At 51.6% G+C, this 12,776-nt stretch overlaps 1 protein-coding gene across 2 annotated transcripts in view; it reads left to right on the forward strand.

Annotated features, from left to right (window-relative positions):
• The first annotated feature begins 774 nt into the window (after positions 1 to 774).
• SIN3B (SIN3 transcription regulator family member B) overlaps positions 775 to 12,776 on the forward strand; it is a 38,360-nt gene continuing 26,358 nt past the window's right edge. Inside the window, exons 1-5 of one of the 2 annotated variants that reach the window (XM_041762015.1) lie at positions 775 to 934; positions 1,180 to 1,286; positions 2,560 to 2,713; positions 9,003 to 9,203; positions 11,580 to 11,723. In XM_041762015.1, the coding sequence (XP_041617949.1) occupies positions 812 to 934; positions 1,180 to 1,286; positions 2,560 to 2,713; positions 9,003 to 9,203; positions 11,580 to 11,723 (729 nt within the window). In that variant the 5' untranslated portion in view covers positions 775 to 811. The other variant, XM_041762016.1, reaches the window with a different exon arrangement.

Below are 12,776 nucleotides of genomic sequence, written 5' to 3' on the forward strand. Positions count from 1 at the left end.
TCACTCGTCCTGTTTCAAGGACTTGTGGATGGGCTGTGAGTATTAAACACATCTAATAATTTTTCTTTTGTCTTTGTTTCCCACATCATTACGGCCTTCAATACTGCACATAGGTGCTTAGAGTCCATCTCACAAGACACAAAGAAGACCCTGGAGGTTTGGAAGCAGCTGTGGAATGATCCAGGGCTTTATAGCACCAGGGCTAGGAGAACTGGTTAAGAGACTCCTGAACTGTTCCACTGGGGAAATGATGGGATCAGGAACCATCAAGAACCAGTTAGCAAAAGTGCACTTCACAGGGCCCCTGCGGTGCTGTGTGCCCCGGGCCCATCCTCACATCAACCTCATAAAGCAGGGGTCTACAAATATTTTTTAGCAAATATAACAGGGTCTGCACATCTTAGGGTCTATCACAGCTACTCACCTTGCTGTGGAAGCGCAAGAGTAGCCACCGATGATAGGTACACGAGTGGGTGTGCCTGTAAATTTTATTTTACAGAAATTTCAGAAATTTCACGTGTCACGAAATAGCCTTCTCTTTTGAAATTTTTCCAACTTTCAGAAATGTGAAGACCACGATGAGTTCGCTAACTGGAACCGGACAAAAAAGCAAACGGCTGGGTTTGCTCAGCCGCACTATATAAGGCGTTGGTTAGCAGTTCAATTTTGGGAGTAAGGTCCCGGAGCAAGTCCTTCAAGGAGCCACGCCCCCGCGACGTCATCAAGGCCGCGCCTCCTCCGGGGCGGAGCCTGCGCATGCGCGACCGGCCCTCGGGCGGGGGCGGGGCGGGCCGCGGCTCCGACTTCCAACATGGCGCACGCTGGCGGCGGCAGCAGCGGCGGCGGCGGCGGCGGCGGCCCCGCGGGCCGGGGGCTGAGCGGCGCCCGCTGGGGTCGCTCGGGCTCTGCGGGCCACGAGAAGCTGCCGGTGCACGTGAGTGCTGCCCCCGCCGTCCCTCGGGAGCCCCGTCGCCCGGCCCCCTTGGGCCGATGCCCCTTGCCCGGGCCCCGCCCGGCCCCGCCTCGGCCTCCACTCCGCACGGCCCCCGACCCCAGTCCCCTGACCCCTAACCTTGACTCCCCGGAGGCTCGGCCCGCCCCCCTCCCCGCCAGGGACCCCGCTCCTCCGTCCGCTCCTCCGCCGACCCCCGCCCACCGGGACCCTCCCCCTCCCCGCAGGTGGAGGACGCCCTCACCTACCTGGACCAGGTGAAGATCCGCTTCGGCAGCGACCCCGCCACCTACAACGGCTTCCTGGAGATTATGAAGGAGTTCAAAAGCCAGAGGTACCCGCGGGACCCCTTCCCACCCCGGGGGGGCCGCCCTGGGCCGCGATCCGGCCGAGCCGGGTGCGAACCCCCATCCCGGCCCCCTCTCCGCCCCAGTCGGGTGACCTTGCGCAGGTCGTGGAACCTCTCAAGAGCCTGGGTTCCTTCTAGAAAACGGGAGCGGAGAGTACCCCCCTGTGGAGCTGTTGTGGGGATTCCTGGAAGGAGAGCGGGGATGGGGTGAGGAGAGCAAGAGAGAAGTCCGCCAGCGCAGCAGGAGTCCGGTCCTGTCTTTACTCAAAAGGATGTTTAAAATGAATTTTGTCCATCAAGGATTTCTTTAATTAATTTAAAATTTTTTTAAGCACTACGTTAAAATTTTTGGCCTTGATTATTGCATGTTTTGGCACCCTCTCCCCCTTCAATCTTGTCTCCAAGGTGAGTGCCTTGCCCTCGGCACCCCCCCCCCCAGTCCCAGGCTTGTTGGAAAGTAATGCGCATAAAACGCTTTGTAAAGGGTCTGGCACAGAAAAAGGATTGAAAACACACCGAGCTGATTTCTGTAGGCGCACAGGAGGGTTAGAGCTACATAGGGGACCTCAAGATCATGCCATCCATTAACCGGAGGCTCACTTTGGCTTATAGTGGGCCAGAGGCTTGCCCAGACCAGCCTTAGGGGCAGTCAGGACTAGAACTTGGGCACTCTGACTCTTAGATTCTCAGCGGTCCCATCCCCACCGTGCTGCCTCCCCCTCCCTGAGGAAATCGGGCAGGGCTGGCCTGATTTCCTTCCAGGCGAGACCAGCTAAAGCTTTGAGGGAGCCCCACTGCAGCCATGGGGACGACCCCCTGGCGTTGTGCAACCCATGCTTGTAGGGCCTTTGGTATTTATGCTTTGCCATCACTTGCTGGGATCCACACCTGTGTCATGGTTTATCACATTGCTTAGAGGGCTTTGGCCTCCTGCCACTTCTTGGAGTCCCAGACTTTCACTTGGCTCTCCTGACATTTTCAGAACTGAACGCGTGTGCTTGGAGTGTTTGGGGTAGCTGTGCCATGCAGATATCCTGTGGTTCTCCATAGGAGGGTACAGGGAGCCCGAGGCTGGCTGCTGTGGAAGTAGATGACACATAACACATTGGCTGAATCACACCGGTCACATTGCAGGGTGCTTTGTTGTCCTTCGAGAAGCTCATTATTAGGTGGCACTGTCAAGTGAGTTGGGAGTAGATTTTGCTTTCAGTGTGCTCCCCAAGACACTCCTGCCCACTCTCGTTCTCTTTTGTTCTAGCATCGATACGCCTGGAGTCATCCGACGTGTGTCACAGCTCTTCCATGAACACCCGGACCTCATTGTTGGATTCAACGCTTTCCTTCCCCTTGGGTACAGAATAGACATTCCCAAGAATGGCAAGTTAAACATACAGTCGCCTCTATCCAGCCAGGTATGCCGCTATGGTGGTCTGAGTGAGTTGGCCCTGACATGGTGCACCCTGGTACTCAGGTACCCAGGTCAGGCAGCCCATCTTGTGTATCATCGTGTTGCTGGAAAGCCAGCGAAGATCCAGTCTTTTTCTAGACACGCTGCTCGCTTCTAGCACAGGTCAAAAGAGATCAAAATACCTACCCAGCCAGCCTCTTTATCCCAAATCGATCCGTTTGGAGGATTCAGATAAGAGTGAATATGGTTGTTTGTGTCGGGGATATTCTCTTAGCAGTTTTATGTCCTGTCAAAATAACCACCCCCTGTCACCAGGCTCTTATCCTGAGGCGTTCCCGTGACATGCCAGGTAGGCCACACTTGTACTTCGGTATGTGGTTGCTCTGATCATCCTAGGTGCCCACCGCAAAATAAAGTAGTTGAGATGTGTGTGTGAATAGCCATTTTGTTGTTGCTGTGCTGCATTTAATTGCCAGCAGGGTCGGTGGCTCAGCTTAGGCTTGTGGCTTTGGCTCTTTCTGTCTCAGGTGGTGGCTCACTGCCTCCTATATCCCTGTAGTCCCTTCTTGCCTGAGCCCACCAGACCCTCTGAGCAAACAAAAGCCTTTGTAAGCTTTACTCTTATAAATTAGCCATTGCTTTTCCTCCACCTTGGCCCTGTTGCCATAATGCCGTGCTACAGGGGGTGCTGTCCAGTGCATCTGGAGATGTTTAGTAGATTCCTGACTCCACCCACTAGGCCCTTACCCCGTGGCGACAGCCAAAAGTGTCACCAGACATTGCCAGATGACTCCTGGGAGCCATATCACCCCCATCGAGAACCACTGGTCTGCGTGAACCAGCTCTTTCAATCTCTCTGCCTCTGCTCCAGGGTTTTGGGTTTTAGAAGGGATATAAAAAAAATCTACCACAGGAAGCGTTTTGTTGTTTCTGCCTCTGATGAAGGAGATTGCAGTTTTGTATCAATTCAGGAGTCAGATTTGGAAGGAGAACAGCCAGAGGCCATGTGACAGTGACATCCCTCTCTGAGAGGAACTCGCATGTAAATCTTGCCTTCTCTCTATGCAAGGCAAGCTCCGCCACCAGCATGTTGCCTCATTAAAGCCAAGCAGTGTGTCTCAGTTTTAAAAAGGAACTTGGAAGTGCGTGGCCACTGAACTCCAAAGAGCTTCCATTTCACATTTACACACGGAGCACCAGGATCCAGATGTAGGGCTTGTTGCTTCAGACAATGAAAGCCTTAGCGAGATTCATCTTTGGAACAATCACGGCTGAGAAGAAAAGCAGGCTCATTTACAGCAGTGTGCACGGGAGCATTTCGACAAGTCTGAACACAGGTGTGTTGTGACCATAACTCCCTTAGAGCCGAGGTCGAAGACCTCTGTCACACTCCCAACAGTTCGCCTTTCCCAACCCCTGGCTATAGGAATAACTCAGCTTGTGACCTGGATCTCAATGCGAACTGCACTGTCTTCGCATTCGGAGGTGGTCACACGGCCCGTGCTATTGTGCACACTTCATGTGTTAATGGACATAGCTGGACCTGACCAGTCCTTTCTCCCCCTGACTAGTAGCTACTTAACCTGGTTTTATAATCTTGCTGAAGCCCCGAAGCCACCACTTTTAGGGCCCCATTCTAACGTTGCTGACTCCATTTCTGTCTACATCAGTTGACCTGCTGAGTTTCCTGCCCTGCTTTTCAGTGTTCTGTCATGCCAGGCGTAAACAGGATGGCCTCTTGGTGTCCTGGAGTCCTTTGAAATGCCACAGTAGCCCGATAACTTTTCAGGGCTCCCCATACACCACGCTCCAGTGATTTTTTTTTTTTAATCGTTTTTTAGCTTCTGTGTTTTGTAGTACAGCTTTGTTTTTTGTTTTTGTTTTTGTTTTTTTCTATTTTTCATCTCCTTGTGAGTCCTATCAACTCCAGGCAGGGAGGGACTACTTAGGTGCTGAGGGAGAGATATAAGGGAAGGCCCAGGCTGTGGGGAGCCCTCGGTGCAGCTTTTTCAGCCCTGGCCCATTGTTCTTGGGACCAGATTGTTCTTTTCTAGGAGCAGGCTGTCCTGTGCAGTGTATGGTGCCTAGCAGCATTCCTGGACTCCACAGTCTACCCTGTGACAACCTAGAAGTATCTTCACATGTTGCTAAGTGCCCCCTGGGGGACAGAATCGGCCTCATTGAGAACACAAGTCTAAGAGAAAGGCAGTCGTGTGCCATGATGTGGGGAGTGTGGCCACAGGAAGGCCAGGGCAGCATGGTGGGAAGAATATCACCTTGCTGGGGCTCCAGCCTCCTGAGTCAGCATCATGTTGGAGCTGGTCATCAGGCCTCTGTTGTCACACCTCTCAGAGAGCCCTCTAATCCACCCCCAGATCATTCTCATACCACTCCCATTTTGTATATTGTAAAATCGCAAAACCAGGATGTGAAATTAGAAATCCACCGCATCTTGGTCTGCCTTGCATGGCCAATTGAGTCCAGGTCAGGCAGGCCATCCTGTCCGTCTTGTTCTCCACTGTGCCCCTGTTCCGGGGTGGTGCCAGGCACGTTTTGGGAGGAGCAGGACACTGCGCAGCGGTGGGAAAGTGATGAATCTCAGCTCCCAGCTTCCGTTCAGAGCCAGCCCTGCCTTCCGGGAGCCGGCTCTTTTATGGTTGGCTGGAGCAACAGCCAGCTTGAACACAGGTAAAGAAAGGTAAAGCTTTAGATGTGGCTTGGACTACAAATGACTCTTTACCTTTGGAGGTAGGCCTGCTGTGTTCTCTTTGGGGGAGGGTCATCTGGAAGTTCAGTGAGTCTCAAGTGGGTCACCTTGCATATCTGTGTCCTAGTCACTCATGGAACGGGTGTGGACCACCACCTCCTCTGTACTAGGTGCTGGGGTTTATTCAGAGTTCCTGCTCTCGGGGCACTCGCATGTATCCTGAGACCCGGGTGGACAGATGAGGAGCATGTGAGGGGGGTTAATGCTGTGAGTGAAGGCAGGGGCAGGGCGTGAGGGGCTGTGGGCAGATGCCGTGTGAATGATCAGGAACCCTGCCTGTGTCTTGGGGCGGGGGGTTTCCTGGGCCGGGTCCAAGGCCTGAGGAGGCAGTGAGTGGGAGTGCTTGAGAAACAGCCAAGGAGCCTGCAGGGTTGTGGGGTAATGGGAAGAAGGTAGGGGAGAGAGCCAAGGCATGGGGAACCAGTGGAGAGTTCCAGAAAGGCCACTCTGGATGCGGTCCCAGAAGTGGACTGAGGGGGCAAGAGAAGATCTTGGGGGCCTAGTGTGGGGAGGGCCTGGGTGATCTAGGCAGAGTGGACAGTGGCGTGGGCCCAAGGTGGGGAGTCCTTGAAAATGGGAAGTCTGAGGAGATTCCAGGATTCCTCAGTTTCTGGGTGAAGGTGGCATCACCTACTGGGGTGAGCAAGGCCTGGGAGCAGCAGGGGCTGCAGGGGAGCTGCTCTGTGTTTGGAATGTGCTGTTTAAAGAGGTGTCTCATGTACCAAATTGGGGCTGTGTATGGCCACTCAGAGGGTGGGCTGTGCAAGGCTGCTTTTCAGTGTCTAGGAGAATACCTTACTATGCCTGGATTACTGGATTAGGTCACTCAGGGCAGGCACAGAAGAGAAAAGGTTGGACTGTTCTGGAAGGTTTAGAGCAGGGGTTGGCTCAGGAGCCAAAGGCAGCTTGTATTTGTATGGACAGTGGTTTTTACATTTTCCAGAGATACACTGAAAATGTTTTTAAACCGTGATTATATTCACATAACATAAATTCACCGTATGTAATTATTTTAGAGTATACGGTTCAGCGGCTTTGCACATATTTAATGATATCTTCTAACCACCACCCCTAATTCCAGAACATTTTTATCACCCCAGAAAATAAATCATATCTCACGATTCTCCTCTCCCACCGGCCACTGGCAACAATGAATCCACTTTGTCTCTGCAGATTTGCCTATTCTGGACATTTCATTTCTATGGAATCCTGTATAATTTCTTTGTCTGGCTTCTTCGCTCAGCATTATGGTGTCGAGGTTCATCCTCATCGTAGCCTGTGTCAGAGCTACATTCCTTTCTATAGTTGAAGAATATTTCGTCATATGGATGTACCACATGTGTTTATCCATTACCCTTTGGTAGGCATTTGGGTTGTCCGCACGCCTGTTTTCAGTTCTTGGGTAGATACCTAGAAGTGGAATCGCCAGGTCACGTGGTAACTATGTTTAACTTCTTGAAGAACCGCCAGCCTGTTGGCCACAGCAGCTGCACCATTACTATCTGGCCCTCTTTGCCAAACCCTGGTCTTGAGGAGATCTCTCCATCTTGTCCCGGTGCCTCAGTCCAGGGCATCGGAAGGGGTACACAGAGCTTGAAAATGCCCCCCTAGGAGTGGTGGGGAGCTCTGACACAGCCTCCTCTGAAGCAAATCTCTGCTCCAGGGCTGCTCCCTCCCCCTGCTTCTCCCTGGCTCCTCCTAGCGCCTTCCTCTGCCAGACCAGCGCACCTTTAAGTAATGCAGTAATCAGCAAGAGCGTCCCCAGAGGGCCTTAGGATGCATCCCACTGTCGGGGAGAAATGGTATTTAGGATTGCGGCTGCTGTGGGTTTTTGTGTCTCTGCTTGTCTCTGCTCAGACTTTATTCTAGAGTTGCCTCTGCACCACAGTTTGGGCTGAATGGTGTCCTCTCCCCAACCCCCCCACCCCAATTCATATGTTGAAATCTTAAGCCCCAGTACATCAGAATGTGGCTGTTTCTGGAGACATTTGCAGAGGTAATTAAGGTAAAATGAGGCCCTTAGGGTGTCCCCTGATCCCATCTGCCTGGCATCCTTATGAGAAGAGGAAATTTGGACATAGGGAGCAACCCACACAGACGACTGTGTGAGGACACAGTGAGAAGATGGCCACCCACAAGCCAAGACACCTCCAGAGATAACCACCCCTGCTGAACCTTGATCTTGGACTTCAGCCTCCAGAACTGTGAGGAAATACATTTCTGTTGTGTAAGCTGCCCAGTCTGTGGCGTTTTGTTATGGCAACCCGAGCAGAGTAACACACCTACCCAGGTGACAGTGAGCATGCCCGCAAGTGTGTCTGTCATGATGATGGCTCTGCAGCTGTTTGCCTGCCATTCCCCATCCTGCTGGAGTCTTCAGGTCAGTGGTTGGTGCCCCGTGGCAAGGGGGATGGAAACACTAGGCTGTTTGTTCCTCCGTTCATCTGATGACTCACAACAATGGATGGAGCTCACTCTGCTCTGAGCACCATTCCAGGTGCTTGGGGTTATGTGAACAGAGTGGGATGTCTCCCCTCTTGGTATTTGCCATCTGGTCAGGGGTGGGCAGACAATAAAGTAAGTAAAATATGTGTTTGTCGGAAGGTGACACTCTGTGGAGAAAAATAGAGCAAGAAAGGGGCTCGAAATGCTGGGAGACAGGCTGTTTTAGTTTGGTGCCAGGTGGTTCTGGAAGACATTCTGAGAAGGTGCCCTAATACCCCTAGAGCTAAGCTAGAAGGATCCCGACCTGCTCGAGAGCCAGCCACTGTGTGCGTCAGACCTGCAGGATGCCAGAGGGTTGCTCCTGACAGCCCAGTTTGGTTTGTGGGAAGTCCCCATGCATAAAATTTCAGTTTAGAAACATGAACATCCCCTCCTTCAGGGGGGTGGGGTCCAGGCCCACCACAAATCAGGATTCTGGGTGCCCAGGAGACAGACGTGCGTGTCTGTTTTCGTTTTTATTTGTATGGACAGAAAAGCACACAAATGGAGGGCAGGCACCATGGATATAGGGAGCAACCCACGGTCAGGGCCTGTCTCTTCTCTTGAGTGACTTACCCTCAGCTTAGCACCAAGAGTCCCACGGTCCTAGACAACCTGGGCGGTGGGCAGCTGCCCTCACCTCCAGGGTCGCCACTTTCCCAGCGCTGCTGACAAGAGGTGTGGAAGATTTCTTTTATAAACAGCCCCAAACCTCACTCCAGAAGGGATGAAACAATCCACTTTTCACATATTTCTCCTGAATCCTCATTTTTCAAGGTATTGGGGGTCCTTCAAACTTCCATGTTCTTTGATCAGATGGAGATGGGTTCGTGAGACTCAGGATGGCACAGGCATGCGATATGGTGAGGGAGGAGTCATTTCCATGTTCTGTGTGTGCCCCCCACGCCACCGCTTCCCTCCCTCCAGACCCCCACATTCCAAGCCTTGGCTCTGCCAGCAGGGACTCTTCCTGGGCTTTTTTTTCACATTTGTTCATGGCGGGGTCAGGATCACCAGTAACTTGCTGTCATGCTGTTGTCAGGACACTTCGCACAACCACAGTGACTGTGCAGAGAATTTCAAGCAGCAGATGCTCTATAAGGAGGACAAGCCCCAGGTGCCCTTGGAGTCGGACTCCGTGGAGTTCAACAATGCCATTAGCTACGTGAACAAGATTAAGACTCGTTTTCTAGACCACCCAGAGATCTACAGGTCATTCCTGGAGATCCTGCACACTTACCAGGTAGGAGGCCTCACATGACGGTGGCACTGCCATTGTCCCCCCCGTCCGTGTGCATCTCCAGTGTCCACATTTCCTGGTCTGAATTCATGACAGCATGTAAAATTCCAGTTTGCTTTTTTGTTGTTGTTGTTTTCTTTTTTCTTTTTTTTTCTTTTTTTTAACATGATAAAGTATACATAACCTAGAACTTAAGTGCCCAGTTTGGTGGCATTGAAGTACACTGATGTGCAACCTTCCCCACCGTCCATCCCCAGAATTGCTTGTCTTATAAAACCAAGACTCAGTCCCGGTTAAACGCTAACTCCCCTGGCCCCTGGCTCCCACCATCCTCCTTCCCGTCTCTGGGGATTTGACAACTCAGAGGCCCTCCTATAAGCAGGATCAGGTGGTATTTGTCCTTTTGTGTCTGGCTTCTTTCATTCACTATGATGTCCTCAAGGTTTGTCATTGCGTTGCCTGGGTCAGAATTTCATTTCTTTTTAAGGCTAAAGAATATTCCATGGCACAGATGCACCACTTGTGTTTATCTGTTCACCCATTGATGGACACCAGGGTTTCTCCCATGTTTTGGCTCTCCAGAATAACGCTGCTGTGAACATGGGCATACAGATACCTCTTGGAGTTTGGTTTCATTAGGATTTTAATTGGCTCCTTGAGGCACCTCTACATCCAAGAAGTACTAGGAAACACACAGCACAGGGATTTAAAAAGAACCTAAGAAGGTGGTGGTCTTTTTATAAGACAGCTCTGTTAATGTTTTGACAACACAGCTACCCTCTGTTTATGCTAATTACAAGTGGGCCATGTGCCAAGTGGTGGGGCAAAGGGGATTAGTGGCTGCTGCTTAGTTCGGTCTGGAGGTGGAAGAGACTTAGAGGTGGTTGGGGTGGGAAAGAAGAGAAAGCATGTAGAAGTATGTTGGATTGATGGTTGCCAACTCTGACCAGGGGCCAGGGGAGGGGGTGTCAGGAAGGGGAGATTCAGCTTGAATCCTGAGAAATCAGAACTATCAGGCAGGTAAGTACAGACAAAGGATGGACTTAGTGCTGGGAACAGCTTGTGCAAAGTCCCAGGGGTCAGAGCGGACAGCTTCAGGGGACCTGAGGATGGGGAGGGAGACATCAAGGGCTCTTGATGGATTGTCTCATTCTCTTTACGGCCATAGAGTGGGAGGGAGTCTTGGGATTTGCGCTTTGGGAGAGCCCTGGCACCACCACTTTTGCTCTATCACAGTCTTGGTGTAAGGTTGACAGGGATTTTTCTTTCTTTCTTTTTCTTTCTTTCTTTCTTTCTTTCTTTCTTTCTTTCTTTCTTTCTTTCTTTCTTCTTTCTTTCTTTCTTTTGTTCTTCCTTTCCTTTCCTTCCTTCCTTCCTTCCTTCCTTCCTTCCTTCCTTCCTTCTGAAATGCCTGTATCTCAGTGGTTGAGCATCTGCCTTCAGCTCAGGGTGTGATCCCAGGGTGAGTTCCACATTGGGCTCACTGCAGGGAGCCTGCTTCTTCTGCCTATGTCTCTGCCTATGTCTTTCATGAATAAATAAATTTTTTTTTTTTTAAGATTTTATTTGTTTGACAGGGGGAGAGAGCACAAGCAGGGAGAGTGATAGGCAGAGGGAAAGGGAGAAGCAGGCTCCCCACTGAGCAGGGAGCCCAATGTGGGGCCTGATCTTGGGACCCTGGGACCATGACCTGAGCCAAAGGCAGATGCCTAACTGACTAAGCTCCCCAGGTGCCCCTATAGGGACTTATCTCTAATGGTCATCCTGAGTTCTGCTTGCTATTTCCTGCCCTCCTGACTTGGGTCCCCTTGGGTCCTTATCTTTTTGCTTTAACCTCTGGGTTAGGCCACCTTCCTTCAAGTCTTGGGGTCTTTATGACTCTGGGTGGACAGGCCTTGTCCTGGTAGTCCCTTTGCTTCCCTCTTTACCCTATTTCCATCAAGACCCAGTGTCAGCTCCATGCTCCCCTCTGCCTGTCCAGCAAAAAGCGCCCCCTTCACCCTTGTGAGGGTGGTGGGTCTGTCACTGACCTTGTACTTGCCAAGCCTCTGGTTGAGGACACACAGGATTGAGGCCAGATAACTCCATGACTATGCCTCTGCCCACGTCCCCTCTACCCTCCACATAAGCCCATCTGTGGCCCAGGCTGTGTTAGGGGGTGGGACCAGCACAGAAGCACACAGGGCACCCCAAGTTGTTAGCAGGGCAGTAGACAGGGTTCCTTTCTCCTAGTGGTGGTGGTCATGGGGTCTGCCCACCGGTTCCCTGTTTCGTGAGTTGTCCCTCCGTCTCCTCCACAGTGGGATGCCTGAATGTCACAGCCTGGGGTGCCTCGTTCCTTGACTAATGACTCATTTTCCCTTTCCCAAAAATTGGCAGAAGGAGCAGCTGAGCACAAAGGGCCGGCCATTCCGTGGCATGTCTGAAGAGGAGGTGTTTACTGAGGTGGCCAACCTCTTCCGGGGCCAGGAGGACCTGCTGTCCGAGTTTGGACAGTTCCTACCAGAAGCCAAGCGGTCCCTGGTGAGTACTGAGTGTCCACTGTGGCCCAAGGGCCACTGCCTTCTCAGCCAGGATGCTGCTTCTCGGGGAAGCCTCAAAGACCAGGCCAGGCTTCTCTGTCCACCAAGACACACTGGATTCCCCCAGAAGCCACACAGCGTGCAGACACCCATAGCACACCCCTCCCCCCCAATTCAGGCTTACCTCCATGTGTTGCTAGAGAGATCCTGAGGAGGGCTTCTCTTGATAGATGATATCCAGGTGGTAAGGGCTGGTGGGGAGGTAGAGAGTATCCTGCTGTGGAGACCCGGTTGTAACCAGTACCCTATGGGGAGGTGTATGTGGGGGCGGCCTGAGGCTTGTCAATGACTGTGGGGTGACGACAAAGGACAGAGAATGTGAGGAGGAGGAGGGGCCTGCAGTGGTGAGGTTAGGGGTGCAGACTGCATCATCAGCCCTTCATTACCCCCCCATCATGGCCTGAGGCCTGTTGGGTTGCACTATCCATGTCCTCTTTCCATGTTATTTTCTACAAACGTTAAGACTTTCTTAAAAATTGACATAAAGTTCACATAACGTTGAATACCTTAAAGTATTATATATATATATATTATATAAAGTATAAAGCTCAGTGGCATTTAGTACATCAGAGTGTTGTGCAACCAGTACTTCTCTCTTGTTCCAGAACATTTTCATCACCACAGAGGGCACTCTGTCTCCATGAGTGGTCACTCGTCATTTCCCCTCCCCCAGCCCCTGGCAGCCACTAATCTGGATGTGTCTTTGTAGATTGACCTGTTCTGCACATTTCATATAAATAAGATCCTACATCATGTGGCCTTTAGTGTCTGGCTTTTGCTCAGCATAACATTTTTCAGGTTCATCCACATCGTAGCATGTGCATCAGTACCTTGCTCCTTTTTATGGCTAAGTAATATTCCTTTGTGTGGATGGACCACGTTTTGCTTATCCAGCCATCCATTAGTGGACATTTGGGCTGTTTCTTTTTGGTGATTGTGAATGCTGCTGCTCTGAACATGCATACAGGAGGATTTGTTTGAATCTGTTTTCAGG

Source organism: Vulpes lagopus, chromosome 7 (genome assembly GCF_018345385.1).
Source record: "Vulpes lagopus strain Blue_001 chromosome 7, ASM1834538v1, whole genome shotgun sequence".
In the NCBI taxonomy this organism is placed as follows: domain Eukaryota; kingdom Metazoa; phylum Chordata; class Mammalia; order Carnivora; family Canidae; genus Vulpes; species Vulpes lagopus.